General features: G+C 42.9%; 1 protein-coding gene across 2 annotated transcripts; it reads right to left on the reverse strand.

Moving 5' to 3' along the window:
* Positions 1 to 2,466: 2,466 nt before the first annotated feature.
* On the reverse strand, positions 2,467 to 15,856 carry LOC117020738 (glutathione S-transferase A2). 2 transcript variants are annotated; one of them, XM_033103370.1, is made up of 7 exons: positions 15,707 to 15,856; positions 11,341 to 11,447; positions 9,043 to 9,094; positions 7,928 to 8,060; positions 5,847 to 5,988; positions 3,740 to 3,871; positions 2,467 to 2,848 (listed from the first exon to the last, which is right to left on the reverse strand). In XM_033103370.1, the coding sequence occupies exons 2-7, from the start codon at positions 11,425 to 11,427 to the stop codon at positions 2,723 to 2,725; spliced, it is 672 nt and encodes a 223-aa protein (XP_032959261.1). In that variant the 5' UTR covers positions 11,428 to 11,447; positions 15,707 to 15,856; the 3' UTR covers positions 2,467 to 2,722. The 2 variants fall into 2 exon arrangements, with proteins under 2 accessions (XP_032959261.1, XP_032959260.1); XM_033103369.1 differs by having other exon boundaries at positions 3,719 to 3,871.
* Between the last annotated feature and the right edge of the window lie 4,694 nt (positions 15,857 to 20,550).

Consider the following 20,550-nt stretch of genomic DNA (forward strand, 5'->3'; position numbering starts at 1 on the left):
GAGCCATGTGTTCCCTGCTTCTGTCCGCCCAACCCCACTCAACTGTGGGGAAGTTCACACTATAAAAATTGTCAGTCAAGACTAGGGCCCTGGGCCAGCCCGGTGGCTCAGGCGGTTGGAGCTCCTTGCTCCTAACTCCGAAGGCTGCCGGTTCGACTCCCACATGGGCCACTGGGCTCTCAACCACAAGGTTGCTGGTTCAACTCCTCGAGTCCCGCAAGGGGTGGTGGGCAGCGCCCCCTGCAACTAGCAACGGCAACTGGACCTGGACCTGAGCTGCGCCCTCCACAACTAAGACTGAAAGGACAACAACTTGACTTGGAAAAAAGTCCTGGAAGTACACACTGTTCCCCAATAAAAGTCCTGTTTCCCTTCCCCAATAAAATCTTAAAAAAAAAAAAAGACTAGGGCCCTGCCCTGGACTCAACCTCATAAATCCTAGATTTCCTGGGGGAGCGCAAGTTACAGGCTCAATATGTGCCTGAAACTAGAAATCGCTCTCCCCCTCTCTTCTGCGCAGAGACATGCCAGCCCGAGGGGAAATGTGTGGAAATGTGTATCCCAATATACAGTTGGAGAACCCAGGCCTGAGTGACAGTTGCGGGGAGACCTTCTCTTCCTTCCCTCTGTAGCAATAGGATGGCTCAGGTGGACTAATGGCCTTGTTTCGACCGCAGCTCCTCAGATCAGGGAGTCTGTGGGACATCAGGCACTCCATGTGGCAGAAAGGGCAGCAAGGAACAGGTATGGCAGCAGAGGACTGATGGCATTTTCTGTTGCTCTCAAGACTCCTTGTCTACTTGAATGGAGTGAGCCCCTGATAGTTGGATTTAAAATAGGAAAGAGACTCTCAGGGTAGGGGGGAAATGTTCTTGCTATTCTGAGATGGATGCTTAAGTGACGTAAAATGAATATTTAAAAGATATGACATTATTATATATGTATATCAGGCTGGTAAAGGCAGGTGCATGGCTACACTTCAAAGGTTTCCTATTTTCCTTAGGGCAAAATTGAAACTTCTTGCCATGGCCTTCAAAGACTTAGGCCTCTGGGCCTTGTTCCCTGATCCCACCTCATTGTCTCCCCTCCCTACCTGAGAAATGCTCTTCTCAGACTTAAAGATTTCTCTTTTGTCAAATGCACCATACTCAGTGTCTCTCCCTAGGCCGTTGACCCTGTTGACCTTCTGCCCACTACCCAACTAAAGTCCCACCCACTCACTTCTCTAACTACTACCTGTCTCTCCTTTAGATCTCATGTCACACATGACTCCCCACCTTGAGAAACTGAGACCAACCCACAGATTCCGGCAGAGGTGTCTTAATTAGGTTCAACATTGTCACACCCCCTGGAATGGTTTTGTAGATTAAATTATGTCCCCCAAAAAGGACATGTTGAAGTCCTAACCCTTGGTACCTGTGAATGTGACTTTATCTGGAAACAGGGTCTTTGCAGATGTAATCAAGTCAAGATGAGTGCATACTGGAGTAGGGTGGGCCCAAATCTGGATTACTGGTATCTTTATAAGACGAGGGAAATCCGGATAGAGGGAGACACATGCAGGGGGAAGTACACCATACGACAACAGAAGTATGGATGGGAGTTATGCATCTACAAGTCAAGAAATGCCAAGGACTACCTAAGACCATCAGAAACGACGGAGCGGCAAAGATGGATACTTCCCAAAAAGCTTCAGAGAGAGAGAGCATCGCCCTCCTCACACCCGGGTTGCAAACCAAGAGCCTCCAGAACTGCGAGAGAATAAATTTCTGTTGTTTTTAATCCGCTAATTTGTGGTACTGTGTTACAGCCACCCTAGGAAATTGATATACAAAGATACGTGGTTGCAAATAAGAATTACCTATTTTGTTGTTGTTGTTTGTTTCTCTCATTAGCGTAACCCCCATGAGGACAGAAACTATATCTGGCTATTCATCAATATTTACCCAGCTCCTAGAATACTGCATATTACATATTAGACATAAGATAAATATTAGTTTCATAATAGAACAGGCAATAACATTGCTTACCTGAAGAAAACTGTTTTTTAAAAAAAAGAGCGATAAGAACGGTTCTAGGGGTGGCCGGTTGGCTCAGTGTTTAGAGCACAGTGTTCATAACACCAAGGTTGCCAGTTCGATTCCCACATGGGCCAGTGAGCTGCGCCCTCCACAACTAGACTGAAAGCAATGACTTGACTTGGAGCTGAGCTGTGCCCTCCATAATTAGATTGAAAATGACTTGACATGGAACTGACGGGTCCTGGAAAAACACATTGTTCCCCAGTATTCCCCAATAAAAATTAAGAAGAAAAAAAAGAACGTATCTAAGTTGCGGGTCAGAAAGGCAGCAGAGTAGAAAGGAAAAGACTATTTTTGTGTTAGATAAATATTTCTACATAAGTCTTTGGGAAAAGGTATATGACCGTTTTTATGATAATTTTTCAACTAGATCAAAGAGTCCATGAAAATTTTTCTCCTTTTATTTATTTTTAAGTTGAAGACACATCCTAAGAGGTGATCATGATTTCACATTTGACCAAAACAAAATAGACTGCTCTGAAAGTATAGCTGCCAAATTGACTTAAAGATTAAATTAGCACTGACACTTTGGAAAAGCTTATTATTCTCACAAGAGCCAGGATCTACATCTAGAAAGAACACCTCATTATTGGAAAACTTGAGAAGATTGGTCCTGTATATGCTGGGCATCCATGCCTGCTTTATGGAAGCCTGAAAATCTTTTTGGCTTCTGCTAAACTTTTCTCATCCAGGGGTGGCTTCCTTGCGCTGCCAGGTTGGAGGAACTTCTTCACGGTCGGGAGGTTGCTGATCCTGGTTCTCAGGCCCTGCAATGCACAAGAGCACAGCCTCAGAGTGGAGACAAAACACCCACCCCGTCATTAGCACACGCCAGGGAATCTGAGACCCTTCGAGACCAGGACAAATACCATCCCCTCCATCAGCACCCTCATGAGGCTGTGAAACAGGTACCCGGGGAGCTATGAAATGAAGAGGAAGAAAATACAGCTCAGGGGCTCTTTCCCCAGAAACGCTTTTGTTTAAGACTTCCTTCAGTTCACTGTTTGCTTCCCTACATGGAAATCCTGTACATTCATCCCTCCTGTGCAGTACGAGGAAGAGTCATGCGTCTGTCAGATACCGACACAGATAAAGTTTCCAAACTGGAAAAATGAAGGTAGAGGGACAGTGGGCTGGAACTGGAGACAGAAAATACAAAAGGTAAACCATGAGGACCATCAAAAACAATCTGGCCTCTGAGAGAGAGAGGCAGGGGGAGAGAGAGGGCTGTGCAGAGAGAAGCAGCGAGTCTGAGAGAAGGAGCAGGAGCTGAGGGAAGGAAATCAGAGGAAGGAGACCTGCTCAGTCAACTCAGGTAATAAAGAGAAAGACATACCTGGGAGAAAAGGAATCCCAGAAAAAGGGGGACAGAAACTAATGGAATAGCGGCTGGGGGGAGCGAGAATCTGAGTCCTGGGTCCCTCTCATTGTAACAAATAAGTTATTCTCCTTGGTGTAGCATCCACCTCCGATTTCCTTGGAAAAACAAGATTCTTTGTATGCCTAGGACCAGGGCCTAGGAGCAAATTTTGGAGACCTAGGGGCAGCAAAGTTTTGGACAATGATGGGAATCATCACATCCCCAGGCCAAGAGTCCAAATAGCCAATCCCAGGCTGCGAGATGTGGGCCTTCCCGCCTGAGAGGAGTGAGAGATCACCTTCAGCAGAGGGAATTTGGCCAGAAGGCTGGGGTCAAGCTCTTCCACACTGTAGAGAAGTTCCACCAGGAGAATGTCTGCCTTGCTCAGCCTGTTGCCAACCAGGTAGTCTTGTCCGTGGCTCTTCAACACCTGGGGAATTGGAAGGATCCGGTTATAAACACAGAATCAGGTGGGGTCCCCTGCTGTTGCCCAGGACTCTCCAGCCCACCTTTCCCACCTGTGCTGACTCCCCTCCAGAGCACATTCACCACCTTGAGTCAGTGAGACAGAGAGAAGTGGGTCTCTGCGGTTCTTTCATTCCCCAGGCTACCACTTCCTTTTCCAGTTCCCACATCACTGTGGCTCCCTCATGTGCTTCTTCCACTGGCCCAGGGCTGCACCGTATTTCTGTTGTCCTCACACCCTAAAGTTTGCCTCCTGCACTTCAGGTCGTGAGTCTCTCTCTCTCTCTCTCTCTCTCTCTCTCTCTCTCTTCCCCTCCCCCCTTTCATTTAGGCAGAGTCTGTCTTTGTGATATCCTCCTTCAAACCTGAGCAGACTATTTCAGAGCCTATATGTCTCCTCTTGTCTGCTCTCCTCATTTCCCGGTCTATCTCTCTGGGACCTGAAATAATCCTGGGTCAACTTGAACTTGCTCATCTCCCATGAAACATCGTCTCTGACTCCTAACCCACCTGAGTCTGACAATAACACTGGTGGACTATGTTGTAATTCTCATGCAGAAGTGCCTAGGGCTGACTGGACTTGTCTGCAACTTACTTTTGATGCATCAAAAAATAATATGTTTGATTAGAAGAGAGAGGGATAGAGACATATATAATTAAGCAAAGATAATTACAAAATATTGATTTTGAATCTAGGTGGTGGGTATGTATGAGTTTATTGTACATCTCTTTCAACTTTTCTGTGTTTGAATTTTTCATGATTAAATATTGGAGAAAATATGTGATGCTTATTAAAATTATTACAGGAATATGGAAATCAAAAAAATGGCACCACGGACTAAAGACAATAACATTTTTGGAAATACCCTTTCAGCCTATATATGCACATGGAAGTTTGGATATAATTAATGACTGTAATGAAACATCAAATACTATACTGTAATGCACATTTTTCAGTTATATCATCTTTTATTTCAAAGTGCAGATGTACCTAAATTGCAATGTCTGTCTAGATTTGCATCGTGTGAATGTACCTACACTCAGCACCACAGGCCAGGAGGGTGTGCGCTCAGGTTGCTATTAAATTCTTTACTCCTTGAATAGAGCCTGACACACAAGCAATGAATTCCCATTTGCTGAGTGAATGAATGATTTAATGCTTTATAAATATGAGTGGGTCGATGTTAATCTTTTTCTTTATGTGTAAGCCTCCTGTATCTCTTATAGTCATTATTTGGTTCACAATTTTTATTTAGCAAGATTTCAGGTAGTTTTGATATTCAAATGTCCTCCTTCTACATTCAAAGAGAAACCTTAACTAAGATACGTATTAATGTATAATGATAGAAACTTATTTCCTTATTTTTGCATGATTTTCCTCAAAAGTCTGAGAGCCATGTCCACAACATTTGCAGAGTATTTGTTCCTTGACATCTTTTCATCTGTCTCTTCCTCTCCATCCCACTGCTTCCATCTCTGTGCAGAAGCATCTCATCCATCCCTGAAACATGACCGTATTCTCCTGATGAGCAGGCAGCTCCTACCTCCTATGCATGTTGCCAGAATATTTTCTGATGAATTGCTTTCATGGGCTTCCTCTTGAATGAAAAGCCCCTGCAGGATGTACGCCAATCACTAGTGTGGCTCTCAGAGCCTTCCCCCCACAGCCCGCGCTCTATCTATGACATGAAATTCCATCAAGTAAAGAATTCTGGATTGGATCCTTAGAAATTGACATTTTACTGAAAGGTGATAACTTGGATGTAACAGGTACAGTTCCCCTCAGTGTTGATTTTTATCAAATGCCTAGAGAGTCGGGTGCTACATTAGTATTCAGGAGGGCTCATTGGAAGGGAAGGTCAGTGCCCCAGGAACACCCAGGCAGGATTTTTCTTTGTCCTCTAATCTCAGTGCCCCCAAACTCTGAACAGCCCACTTACTTTTTCAAAGGCAAGGAGATAACGATTTGTTGTTTTCTCTTTGATCAGGCTGATCTTGGCATCTTTTTCACCAGGTGGGCATAGTGGTAAATGCATAATCATTTCAGTCAAATCTGCCATACCTTCCGTATACATATCAATCCTGAAAGACAAAGATGACCGAGCTGTGAAATATCTCCTGCCTTAGATTTTGCAGTTTCAAAATGTAAAAGAATGGGGCATCAGGAGGTGGCAAAGTAATTCACCTCCACTGGGTGCATTATTATATGTCAGTCGTTCAGCTATGATTTTTACTGAATTTGAACATTTCATTCTAGAACAAGGTAGCTATCAAGGTAGAAATATGTCTAAACTTTTTGCTTTACACATGACAAATATAGGGATAGAGAGCATCAGTGATCTGTCCAGAGTCACAGGCGTAGAGAAATTGGTGGAATCACTGCAAGTGACCACTGAGGCTGTACCTGGGGTTACCCATTGCTGCTGTGGTTTGTTCTGTGCACAAACTGAGTGTGATTGACATGGCTAAAGACCTCCCACCTAAGTAATCTCCATGGAGAATCCCTGGCACAGCCACCTAGTCATGTCCTTCTCCCGCTCTTATCCTATTACACTGCCCAGGCCCATCTATACGCCTGACATTAGCAGTTTTTCCCACTAGCTCCTCTAGAACCTGTTTCCACAACCATCCCAAAGTACTGTTTGCAAACCGGGGTCCAGTTTGCAATTCTCCAGACTCCACCTAAAATATCTCCCAAAATGGTGCACCCTTTACACAGTTCCATCCACTCCATATTCCAAGAGATACGTTTTTATTGTCCCAAACTGGGCTTCCTATAAGATGTTTCTTTAAAAAAATATATAAAAGCTTTATTGACATATAATTCACATACCCTAATGTCATTCTTTTCAACTGTAAAATTTTGAGATTTTTTCATAAAGTTACAGATTTCTGTACCATCATCACACTCTAATTTTAGAATATTTCCATACTTCTAAAAGAAATGCTGTATGCTTTCACAACATTCCATATTCTTCCTGCCCCCTAGCATTAGACAACCAAACTTACTTTCTGTTTCTGTCAATATAAGTGTTCCTGACATTTCCTGTGATGATATCATGTGGTATGAGCCTTTTGTGTTTGGTTTCTTTCATGCACCCTAATGTTTTCAAGGTTTTTCCATGTAATCATTCCTTTTCAGGACCAAACAATATTGCAGTGACGGATGTATATAACCCTGTGTTCATCCATTTATCAGTCAATGGACGTTTGTGTTGCTTGCTGTTTTTGAATATTATAAATGATGCTGTTATGAACACTTTTGCACAAGTTTTAGTGTGGATGTATTTCTGATTGTTTTAGATAAATACCTATTAGTGGAGTTAGTGAGGCATGGTAACTCTATGTTTAACTTTTTGGGTAACTGCCAACAGTTCCTTACAAGATTTTAATGTCAATCATGTGGTCGCCTCACCACAGGGAGGAGAACCCCCCCCCCAAACCCTGATATGGTTGCAGTAAATAAATCTGGCTGCTTCAGTCCTGTGTCAAAAAGCTTGAGGTAACCATAGCATCTTGGGCACCAACCTCTTCTAACCCTTGTCAAGAGGCCCAGTTATAACTGGTTGGTAAGTTAGGTTCCTGGCTCTCATTTTTGTAATTTCTAGAACTTGAAAATCAGCTGCTTTGGATCCTACCCTGCCCCAGCCTTATCCTCTAGACACTCAGACACGTGTCCCTGTCTCTAGCTGTTGGCTGGTGTCCAGCTCCTCAGGCCTGAGCACCTGGAGTCATGACTGCACCATCTCCCTGGCTTCATAGTTCATCGGTGTTTGGAAACCTCTGTCACTGCCGGTGCTATATCCGTGGAGTGAATCCTCTTCTATAGCCCCATTGCTTGATTCCACTCCACGTGGAACCCCTCGTCCTCAGAGCTCTCTGCTGTATCTGACCTCACTCTGTACCTTCAGTGCCCAGCTGCTGTTGGTCACGATGCCCCTGACACAACCCCGCCCATTCAACAAAGAATTAAAACAGTTCCTATTAATTGTTGATGCGAAAAACAGACAAAATACCGTACAGGGCTCTCTCCTTTATGTCTCTCCCGTAGAGGTTGTATTTGGTGGCAATGTAGTTGAGAATGGCTCTGGACTGTACCAGCTTCATCCCATCAATTTCGACCATTGGCACTTGCTGGAACATCAAGCTGCCATCTTTTGAAGGAAGAAAAGAAAAAGTGAAATGTCTTGTGGATCACAGTCTTTTAGGATGAAAACATTTTGTTTGTTGAAATGATTAAAGATATGAAAAGCAACAAACATTTGCCTGGAAACATTTCAATGGAAACAGCATTTTGTTTTAGCCTCCTATAATGTCTTTTTTTTCCCTAATCTGCCTTTATACTTTTTAATTTATTTCATTTATCATTTTATTCCGATTAGATACATGGGAGGTCCCTTGTGATTTTGTGTCAATTTGTCTCCTGGATAGCACAGGAAGAAGTTGGAGAGAGGCTACAATAAGGCTGCCTGCCGGGTGGCATTTCAAATGGGAAGTCCCCAAAATAGGGCTTTTGGGGTTCATGGCAGTAACGCCAAGTTTAAGAGACATCTAATCTGTAGCTTGTTTTGTGTGCTCTGGTATTTCCACCACTGCTCCGTGTGTCCAGACCCTGTTTTCCAGACTCAACTGTGCTAGTTCTTTCTCTTTATCTCCTTCTTCATAGTGTCGCCTGGCCTTCCAAGTAATTATTCAACACCATCTCCTTACCTGAGTCTGTAACACTGCTGGGGTATTACCTTGTCAATCCTGTAGTGAAAAGACTTGAAGCAACTGCTGGGCCTATTTCTACTCTTGTCACTCTGATGCATGTGTCTGCATGTCTTTGGATAGGACCCTGCAAGGGGTCCTGAACAAACAAAGCTCACTCATGGTGCAGAAAGGCAGGAGAAAGCAAAGAGGGGGCATTCAAGGACACCATGGACGGCTCCTTTAGTGAGTAGTCAGCGAGCTCAAGCCCTTCCTGGCCCTGAGCGAAGTCCAAGACCTGCTCAAGGAGCCCCACCCTTTACACTTGAACTACTTTTTGTCTCTCCACCAGCCCCAACCCCCACCATACACACACATAGGCCTTGCCTGGTTTGAAACGTCAACTGATTTCCATGGGATCAGAGGAATTTAAATACTTGGTCTTACCGTTTCTTAACTTGTCCAAGTCTTCTGGAGTTTCTATAAATTGCTCTTCAAACTGAAAAGCAGAAACAGTGAGTTCTTGATATTTCGTTCCATAGCATCAAGGAATTTTTAACCCTTGAATGACTTGTGTCTGATCCATTACATGAATGAAGTCCGATTTCTGACAGGATACACAGAAGGAAATGGTCATGGCTGTTTACAGATATGGATTAGAACCAGCAAGAAAAGAGCATGGGTGGCAGCATGTAACTGCCCCTATTTGGAGGTTCAATTCACCCCCACCCTGTTTTCATCTCTGATGGTAATTAAGTCCTAATTTGAGAAGGGGTGCTCTTGAAGGGAAGAGATTGGAAAGTTCTTCTAGTTAAGGAGTTTTAGTATCTCAGGAAAGCACTTTTCTCCACCTGAGACAGGAGAGGACATTGTGTGGCCCCCAGCATGGAGTGTGCCATGGGGCCAATGACCACCTAAGATGCTACCACCCGGGGCCTCTGCTGTCATTTACATCACTCCATTTCATTTCATATTTTAGAAGGCAGACTTTATGGTGAAAGTTTGGGGACTTTGGGTTTCTAATATGCTCAGTGGAACAGTCTATTTTGGATCTACATGACTCCATAGGGTCAGACCATAGACAGTGAGTTATGCAGGCACAATTTATAAAACTCCTCGTTCTGGACAATCATAAGGGATGGTGGGTGGTCATCAGGGTGGGTACCATGGTAGAAAGGGGTTGGCTGGTGTGACATTGTTTGCAAGGCTGATGGAAATGGATGGTGTATGAAATCAGCCTTTGGGAACAGAGAAGCCAGAAGACCTGACCAAGTGCCTGACCGAGAGTCATGCTGGGATGGTGGAGAGGAAGCCTAGGATGCTCTCAACATCGCCCTTACTCCCCCTCCTGTGCCAAATCCTTCCTGTCCAGGGGCTCTGAACACATCCCTGAACCTCAGAGCGGAAGTCAGGACCACAGTGAAAACTTGGCGTTATTGATTTATAGGGAGAAAACCATCTGGAGTGGCACTATTTGTATTTTCGTGTATTTGTTTCTTCATGAAATTAAGAAAGGGCTGGGCTCAAGTCTGCGTGCGTTCATGAAGCTATCAAGAAAGTATAATCAAAGGCTGAGGTAAACATGTTGTTATGAGGCTGAAGGGAGCGAACTAGAAGCCCCTGTTACATGACACCACGTCCCGTGAAACCCTCCTTTACTGTTCTACCCTGAGGGGCAAGGTCTCCTGAGTTCATCCATAACTCTCTCCCCTGAAAACCCTCACAGAGTTGGGGCTCCCCCTGATCTGGACTGAGAACTGTTTTTCTCATTGACACCTCTAGAGGGGAGCGCTCAACAGAGTCATCTCATAGAAACCTATTTTCCACGGGGAATTTGGCATTTTGACACTGTACATGTTGGGGTGTTCTCCGAGATACTCCCACCCCTCCTTTTAATCACCTATTTGCTTGTCTGCGTGCTCACTAGAATGTAACCTTCCTGAGGGCAGGGCCTTCGTTTTTCTTGTTCATCCGTGTAGCCTCAGGACCTAGCATAGAACCTGGCACTTACAGGTAATAGACAAAATCGTTGTTGAGTGGGTGTATTAAATCTTTAACAGGAAGTTTCTTAAAATCTGCTTTACCCATATTTCTGGTTTATGCTTTAACTTTTTATTTTATTTTATTTTATTTATTTTCCAGTAGCTTCTGTTTTTATCTTTTACTATGGAAATTTCTATCATGCCTAAAAATGAACAAAAACTGATCCTCATTGTACCCATCACTCAGCTTCAATAATTATCAACTCAAGCCAACCTGTGTCATGTTTATGACCCACTCACTCTCCCACTCTGCCAATAATTTGAAGCAAATTCTAGAGACCATATACTTCATCAAATATATTTCTTCTAAAACATAAGAACTATTTTTAAAATAAGCACAATACATTTTCATACCTAAAACATCAACAATGATTCTTTAATATTACCTAATATTCAGTGTTCTAGTTTCTAATGTTGCATACATGGTACAAATGATATCATACAGTTTGTTAAGTCCAAATCCAAATACGGCCCATACAAGAGGGTTAGTTTCTTAAAGTTATTTTAGTTGTTTCTGTTCTTTGCCAAGAATAAATTTAAATAATATATCAGGTCAAAACTGTTCATGTCTTAATAACTGACAGTTTTTGTTTTAATGCAGAACTCTTGACTGGTCCTTTAGTAAGAAAAGTTTCTTTGTGAGAAAGTACTTTGATACAATTTTAGATCCAGCTTAAGATGACAGAACTCAGTCAGAACTGACCTCTATTCCAGCTGCAGCCAGGAGCCAACGGATGGACTCCATTCGGCCTCGTCCATTGAAGTAGTGAAGCCTGGGCTTCCCTGCCATGATAGAGTCGCCTGGTTTCTCTAAACATGAGTGAGGGAAGGAAGGAAGGGAGGGAGGAAAGAAGAACGGGAAGAAGCGAGAGAAGGAGGAAGGGGTGCAGGGAGGGGGGGAAGGGAAAGAGGAAGAAAGAAAGGAAACCACAAAAACAAAAATGTACTTTATAATGTGTAGCCAAACGGCACCAACAATCAATAGAATGTCTTCCTGGGCCTGAATTTTCGCCCATCAGTAGAGAACCCTAGAAAATTGCCTCACACCATTCTCTTATCTCTATTGTGAAAAATCTCATTTTCTTGGCAGGCTATTAGGTGAGAGTCTATGGTAAGGATGCCTGTGTGGGTGTTAGGGGGAGGGGGAAGGATTAGAAAACTAACATCTCCCGAAAATCTCCTAATGATTCTGGCACAATGCTAGTCCCTCTGGACACATCGCATCTTTGATCCTCATAACGGCCCCATACACTAGTTGTTACTATACCCATTATTCAGTTCGTGAAACCAAGGCACTGAGCATAAATGACATGTCCACAGTCATACTCCACTTCATGAAGGACCTGGAAATCCACACCCAGGACTGACAAGGGGCAGGGCTGGAACCCGCCCCCCTCAGGTCCAGGCCTTGGGAGTCTGTGAGGCACCCTGATGCCAGAGGACTTCCTGACAGGGACGAGGAAGAGGGAGCAGAGTCAGTTCTCAGTAACGTGGCTGTTCTGCTGCATTTGTTCGCAGGCTGAAAGTAAGGCTGAAACTCACTTACATGTAGTTCAAAAGACCCTAATTCTTTCCACAAGCACAGGACACTAAATCCTTCCCTTTTCTGGAATTCTACGTTCTACCTATACATGGTACATTTTTTTAATCTAGAAAAGTTAATGTTACTGTATTAACTTTACAGTACAGTAGATCTAACATTTGTTCACTGTCTGTTATATAATGTCCATGCTCACCTATTTATCTTCATTTCATCCTACAAAAATGACCTGAGATGGCTCTGTTATTACTCTAAATTTCACAGTTGGGGATCCTGAGGTTTCCAGAGTAATTTGCCTAAAGTAACTGTTGGATCTGGGATTCAGACTCACTTCTATTCAAACCAAAATCGAGGCTTCATTTTCTGTATCAGTGGGGTTTTTAAAAAAATATGCGTAACAACCCTTCAGTGGACTATGAAATCCACCCCTTTAAAAAAATGAAACAGAAGAAAACAGAAAATATCAGAGTGCTTTGTACATAAAAAAGACAGCATTGTTTCATGAATTTTAAGTTTCCCTTATATGTTTGTTGCGTGTATGGGCAAGTGCAAGTGTGCACACTGATTTGGTCATTGTAGTGGCAAGAGATACTTTGGTTGTGTCTGGTCAACAAAGATTGAGAGCCCTTCGTCCATCCCAGGCTGCATGGAAAGTGGACATAGCCAGGAACCAGACAATGAAACTCAAAGGCCCCAACAATGGATGGAACTAGTTCTGTCGTGGGTGTGAATAGAAACACATAGGACTCATTAGAAGCATGAATCCCAAAGCCAGGGACTTAGGGAGAAGGAGTTGCATTTTCTATCTAGATCCCAAAATTGTTTAGAAAACACTAATGCTTTTCAAAACTTTTGTTGTTGTGGAGTTTGGGATAAAAATATACTTCTCTTTACCCAGTGATATACCTCCGAAAATGTGAGTATGACTTGACTTTTAAGTATCAAAATGTTTTCAATATCCACATTGTTAGTCTAAGCTTTAGAAAACAAAGAATCTTTTGGAAACATACTTAATAAACTTACCTCTCTTGTTAGTGCAGATTTTGTCTATTGCACTTATTTGGCATGGGAAAGGGAGATGCCATGATTCAGCAGAATGCAAAGGAGAATAAAGTTTTCACTAACATGTGAAATGTGTTTGTTTTGGACTAGAATTCAGAGTTCAGTGTCTCAAATCCTCAAGCTAAGCTTCCTTAGCCATTGACTGAGGATCAAGTTAGAAAGGCAATTTCTTTTTATCTTATCCTATATTTTATCATAACTTCCTCATAATAAGCAACTTTCTTCACCTTCCCAATAGGAGGGCCCCAATGTCCTGATCAAGACTGGAGCAAACGTTATCACGAAACTTTGCCTGGTAAACAGCAAATGAGAACTAGAAAAATTCCACGATTTGCCATAGGTCACATGTTAGTTCCTGATTGACACTCAGTACAAGTATCTAACAAGTGTGTCTACCCTCTACAACAACCCTGAGAAACAGCCTCTAATATCCTGTTTTAAAGATGAGGAAACTGAAGTTCAAGGAGACAAAGCGCCTCTCCTTAACGCTCACGTTTTGCAAGTGTTCAGTTAGTTTGAATTCATCTTCTAATGTCAGGTCTGGCGCTTTTTCACTCCACCATGTAACGTGCATGGGGCTCAGCCATGCAAAGGGGAGACCCACTGCTTCTCTCTCCTGCTATTCGTTGCACTAGTGCAGTCTCATGGCAACACTGATGAAAATGATCACTTCTTTCCAACATCACTCTCCTTACTGGGAAATGCAAACATTTCACAAATCCTTCTCCGACAGCTTGTTTCTGGTTTACCTGTAATATAGTTCCTGCTTTTAAAATGTTTCCTTCAAAGCTCCTCAACTAACACTCCTTGAGCACTTTCATGTGCTAAGAAATGATGGCTGGTTGGGAAATCTGGTCAGAAAAACAGGATTGCAGACAACTGAGAGTGTACAAGGGTCCCAGCAGTGACTTCACTTGAATTGGTTCCAACCCAAGAGACACGTTTCTCTTAGCCAGGAAGTCAGAGCAAGGTGAAAAGGCTGCCAGGCTGAGCAGCTGAGAAAGCAGTTTTACTCTTACATTCTGATTCGAACGACTGGTACGGGGAATTTCTATGCTTTCGAAAACTAATTATGTGCTCCGTGATTATTCATCCAGTTTTCCCATCAAGACTTCCTAAGCTTGGAACTTTAAGAAGTCCTGTGATCCTGGGTTGTGCTTCCCCCGCCCCCAAGGACATTTGGCAATGTCTGGGGACATATTTGGTTGTTCAAACGAAGTGGATACATCAGTTGGGTAGAGACCAGAGGTGCCTCTGATGTGGAGTCAGGCTGTGCCTTCAAAGTGCATCTGAATGCTTTTTATCCATCCTTTGTCATTCTGCGCATTATCCACCTTTTTTTCATCAACCATGTTATTTTAACAGACACATTTTGGGGATATTTAGTTGGAAATGCCTTATGGGTGATTGCTGTCGGCTATTAGATCTATGTAATCTTTCCAGGATAAAGTTGTTTTGAAAACTACACCAATTCCTCTCTATCACTCCTCTCATTCAACTCTAGGCTTCGACTAGCACTCGGATGGAATTTGATCCCACTCTGTGTTCTTTCTACAAGTGCAGAGTGAAATGAAGAGAAAGAGGGAGAATATTCATCTTAACTGTGCCAACAGCATGGATGAAGCAATGATTTCTTGTTAAAGTTGTAAACAGACGATCATTGTTAGGGATCTTAACATGTAAAGTTTGCAAAATTTCAGGTAACATATGTGTTATCGCTACTGTCAAGTACATCCTTAAAGCTAATTAAATGTACATTTCTATAGCACGTATTTTTGTAACAAACAAACAAAAATATGGACAGGATAGCTCCACAACAAAAAATTTCCCATCCCTAAATGCCAATAGCAACAAGGGTGAGAAACATTTCCAGGCATTAGCTAGACTTGTCATGACTTGGCAGGGAGAAAGAGAGAGAGGGAAAGGGGTGGGGGAGAGGGAGACAGAGAGAGAGAGAGAGACTTGCCAGTTAGCTAATTACAGCAAAGACGGAATACAACTTAGTTCCACTGACATCCAGACTAACTTCATTCTGTTACAGTAAATTCTAATTTGAATTTTCACAGCCTCGATAGTATTACAGTATCACCATTCACAACTGTTATGTGTTAACTACTTCAATGGAGAAAGAAACTGTAGGATAAAGTTACACTCTCTCTCGAACTGTAAAGATTGCACAGTTTGCCAGGTTGTCTAAAATGGTGTCGTTCTTTTTTCTCCTCATATCATTACTTTTCATTACATGTAAAAGCTTAGGCCCTAGTTTTCCAGATTTTCATTTTTACATTTCCACAAAGACATATCCAGCAGCATTTGGATAAACAACTTTGGAACCGTCCCCGAAGCACACCGAGAAGGCATGATTGAGTATAAAACAGACATTTGCTTGTGCTAAGCACACATTTCCAACCGCTTTTTCGTGACTTAGATGTGAGGACGTATGAAAGTTTATAAAATTCCTACTTACATTATGAAAGTCCGTCTCCCACTTGGCTCAGCAGCTCAATGCCGAGTCCTTATGTGGTTATCAGGTCATCTGTTTTTATAATTGAATGACGCCTCCTCTCTGAAAGGGGTAGCTTCGACATAGGGAAAAGCCACTCCCACAGTGTTTGGAGGCCGTAGGTTCCATGCAAGTCATCCTCTTATCACGAAACAACTGGTTAATATGTTCCTTTTGAAGGTCTGCAAATAAAAAAGTACACAATAATTCATAGTTATTTACTATCTTTTTTGCTGACTAGATTAAAAGGAAACATTGTTGGATTCTCCCTACCAGTCAGAGGGACATGACTTTTCGAAGGCATTTACTGTGAGGTTTCCTGAGTTGGATGCAAGAACTAAAGACGATGAGAAATCTCTGCTGTGAGCAGAGCAGGGAGCTGATGTCAGTAAAGATAAGCTGATCTCTGGAATACCTTTAGGACATATTTATACTAAAATATTATTTATTGTTTATCTGAAGTTCACATTTAACTGGGTGTGCTGTATTTTCTCTGCTAAAACTGACAGACCAGTTAGTATGCTTTTTCCTCTCTGCCACACTCAAATCAGCTTTCCTAGCTTCTGGACCTTTGCACATGCTGTTGGTTCATTTTGGAATACTCTGCTTTGAGCTACCACTCTGTACCCCCTCTTACGTCTTTTCTTACATGATGTTGACATTATATGTTTCATATCAGTTTTCCCCACAGTCTTTGAGGTCCTGGGGGTAGGGCCTTCCTTCATCTTGTTCTTAGTCAAGTCCCCACTGTCTGGCACAGCACCTGACACATAGTAGAAGTTCAATAAATAATATAGTTTTTAAAATTATTAAATGGAAAAATTCTAGCAAATGCCACCATTAAGAGAATAGTAGGAAACAGAGAGAGTGCAATGTACCGACCCCCTTGCTTCAGCAATTGCCAACAGTCTTCTTCTTCTTCTTCTTCTTCTTCTTCTTCTTCTTCTTCTTCTTCTTCTTCTTCTTCTTCTTCTTCTTCGTTTTTTTTTTTTTTTATCTACACCTTGTTGTGGGTGGTACGGTGGCCTCCTAAAAAGACAGGTCCATGTGCAAATACCTGAAACCTGTGAATGTGACTGTATTTGGAAAAGGGGTCTTTGCAGATGTAAGTAAGTAAAGGAACCTGAGATGACATCATCCTGGATTATCCGGATGGGCCCTAAATCCAATGATATGTGCCTTTACAACAGACGAGAAGACACAGACACACAGAGGGTGAGGTGATGTGCAAATGGAGGCAGAGATTGAAGTGATGTGGCCGTGAGACAAGGGAACCAAAGAATGCAAACTGCCACCTGAAACTGGAAGGGGCAGGAAAGGATTCTCCCCTAGAGCTACCAGAGGAATTACCAGCCCAGCCAACACCTTGACAGAGAACTTCTTGTCTCTAAAATTGTGAAAGAACACATCCTGTTGTTTTAAGCCACCCAGTTTGTAGTAATTTGATATAGCAACCACAGGAAACTAATATATGCTCCCACCCACGGCTCCAAAAATCATGGGATTATTTGGAAGCAAATCCTGGACAGCCTATCGCTATCTATGAAAAACTTAGTATCTAATTTCTAAAAGGTAAGGACTCCTTTTTTAAAACACAATCCTACTATTGTCCTATCACACTCAAATTGATAACTCTTTAATTTCATTACATGTTCAGCATGCTCATTCCCTCCGTTATCTCATGAAGGTTTCTTAACAGTGGGTTTGTTTGCACTAGAGTCCGATCAATGGGCGCACATTGCATTTGAGCGATATGAATAAACACATCTTGAAGACATGGGTGAGTGAACCAGGATATCAGGCAGACCAGAGGATGTGGAGAATTCTGAGGAACTCCCAAATCCCAGACTGAAACCCTTAGGTCATCCATGTGTGTGTGGAGTAGTGCACGGTGTTATTACCGTTTGTGATGGAGCAGTGGGGGCGCAGCAGGGTCACATCCGCACACCAGGACCTCCCACAATGGTGGCCTTGAGCTTGTCAGAGGTTTACTGGACTCCGTGGGAGGCACAGAGGAGAGCCCAGTTGTTCCTGGGAAGCGAGGAGGGGAGGAGTCAAGAGTGGTCAGGTGGGAAGGAGGGTATGAGGAGGAAGGTGAAGAGCTGTCCTGCAGGCATGGGAGTCACCGAAGGAGTTAAAGAAGGTGGTGACACTCAGATCTGCATTTTAGGAAACCGTCTGGGTGCAAGCAGAGAGCAGACTGGAGGGAAGTGCAGCTGCAGTTAGGGAGACCCACTGGGAAGTTATTCGGGTGGAGGAAGTGAGAAGTCATGAGGCTCGACCTCAGAAGAGGATGGGATGAAATAGAAATGCAGGGCAGTTGGGAGTTAAGTTTCCATGGCTTGTGTCTCTCTCAGTACGAAGGCGAGGAGAGGCAGTCAAGAATGAATCCGGGTCGCTGTTTAGACACCCAATCTGCCACGGCTGCCCCTGCTCTGGGGAGGGAATGGTGTGGAGGAGGTGAAGCCTGTGGCTCAGACACCAATTTTGGTTTATGAGAAGCTGAGTTTGAGGGAACTGAGGAAAAAGAAGTTGGAGACAAGCTGTGGGCCATCCGAGGCAAAAACCTAGGGCTTCTGCGCTGAGTTGGAATGAGGTGACCTGGTCAGAAGGGAGGAGAAGCAGGGCCAGAGCTGTGGGTCCAGCTTTGAGCTGGTTTCTCTCAGGTGAGCCCTGTGACAGCGGAAGCATTGAGGGTCTCCTGGAGGAAGAAGGAGAGATCCTGTAACACAGGTCTATGTCACTCATGAGATGTGACAAAGTTCCCCTCAACTTTGTCAACTTCTGTTCACTGGAGCCAGCCCCAGGGAAGGTAACTCACATCCTTCTGCCCTGAAATACCATTCCTACCCACTTCTCCCTGCGGCAGGCAAAAGGGCTGCCAACTTCATTATGGGTGGCCAGAAGAGTTCAATGCAATCAGCAAATGAACGCCAGAGGCAGGTGTCCCGGAAAAGCTCTCTGCCCAGACCTTTCTCTTGGGCATGCTGACCCATGTACATGTCTTCTGGATATGTTCACCTGGCTGCCTTTCAGGCAACTCAAACTGACCAAATCACAAGCAAATATTGGCTTTCGAGTCTGAGATTAACACTACTGATCCATACCGCTGCCCAGGCTGGAAGCCTGCCATCATCCCTGATACTGTTCTCTCTCTGCAATTCCATTTCCTTCCCACTCACCAATCCAGTGGCTTCTCTCTGCACTACTCCACCTTCAAATACAGGCTGCCATCATCTCTTGTACAATTTCTATAGTATCCTACACACCAGACTCTCTGTGTCCAGGGTTGTACCCTGTGGTTCTCCATTCCATACTCCATGCAGCAGCCAAAAAAATCTTTCTTTTCTTTTTCTTTTTATGATTGACGTATAGTTGACATTCAACATTATATTAGTTTCACATACACAGCATAATGATTTGGTGTATGCATATACTGTGAAATGACCACCGCAATACGTCTGCTTAACATCCATCACCACACAGTTATACGTTTTTCTCCTTGTGATGAGAACCTTTAAGATCTACTCTCTTAGCAATTTTCAAATATACAATACAGTATTATTAACTATAGTCACTACGCTGTACATTACATGCCCAGGACTTATTTATTTTATAACCAGAAGTTTGTACCTTTTTATTCCCTATATCCATGTTGCTCACCTCTATCTTTGGCAACCACCAATCTTTTCTTTGTTTCTATAAGTACTTTTGTTTTTGGTTTTGTTTTTAGTTTCCACATATAAGTGAGATTGTACAGGATTTGTCTTTCTCAGTTTGACTGATTTTACTTAACATAATGCCCTCTTTCTAAGAAGCACGTTTAATCCTGTCACTTTCTGGCTTAAAACTCTTCAATGAGCCATTGCTCATGAAGTCCACAGTCCTGCACCGAGATTTCAAAGCCCTCTGTAAGCCCCGGGTCTTGTCTAGCCCTTGTCTAGCCTGGATCTTGTCATTTTAGCCACTTTCCCTCCCTTACCCAGACACTCTCCTCTTTAGAACTTCTTTCCCAGCCTCTTTGCCCTTCTACCTTCGCAGAGATTGTTTGTTCATAGAATTCTCTCTTTCCATCTGCCTTTTTCCTCATCCCTTCTCCTGGCTACCTCCTCCTCATCTGTTAGACCAGCTAAAGTGTCAACTGTAAGCTGGAAGCTTTCCATAGTCACACAGAGCAGGGCTGGGTCACAGCCTGGTTTTGTGTCAGTGTGGTGGTTTACAAGCCCACCCACTTTAGAGTCAGACTGCCAGGGTTCAATCATGGCTCTGGCACGTGATACTGTGTGACTTGAAGTGAATTACTTCCTCTCTCTGTGCTTCAATTTCCCCATCTATAAAATAAAACTATAATACCTACCTCATAAATCTTTTGTGAGGGTTAAATGTAAAGTGTTTAGGTCAGGGCCTGGCAGTAAAAAAAAGCAACATATATGTTACATTTTTGCCCCTATCACAGTGCTTCCTAAATATCCCTTTAACTGCATTCAGTTGTAGGTTATATGTGGGAAAATATAAAAGCACATTTTGATGATTAACAATGGTTATCTTTGGGTTGTGGAATTAGGGGTGGTGTGTGTGAATATGTGTGTGTATGTATGTGTGTGTGTATGTTGTGTGTGAGCACATTTTGTCTTTTTCACAAGTTTTACGCATTAAGCCTAAACTATTTGAAATTTAGAAAAAGCTAATACAATATTTAAATAGGCAATTAATAAAAAGAATCAGAATACTCAATTATTTTTACACTATGGTTACAAATAAATAAGATGTATATGTACACGCACAAAGATAGAAAAGAACACAGGATA

Source organism: Rhinolophus ferrumequinum, chromosome 3 (genome assembly GCF_004115265.2).
Source record: "Rhinolophus ferrumequinum isolate MPI-CBG mRhiFer1 chromosome 3, mRhiFer1_v1.p, whole genome shotgun sequence".
In the NCBI taxonomy this organism is placed as follows: Eukaryota; Metazoa; Chordata; class Mammalia; order Chiroptera; family Rhinolophidae; genus Rhinolophus; species Rhinolophus ferrumequinum.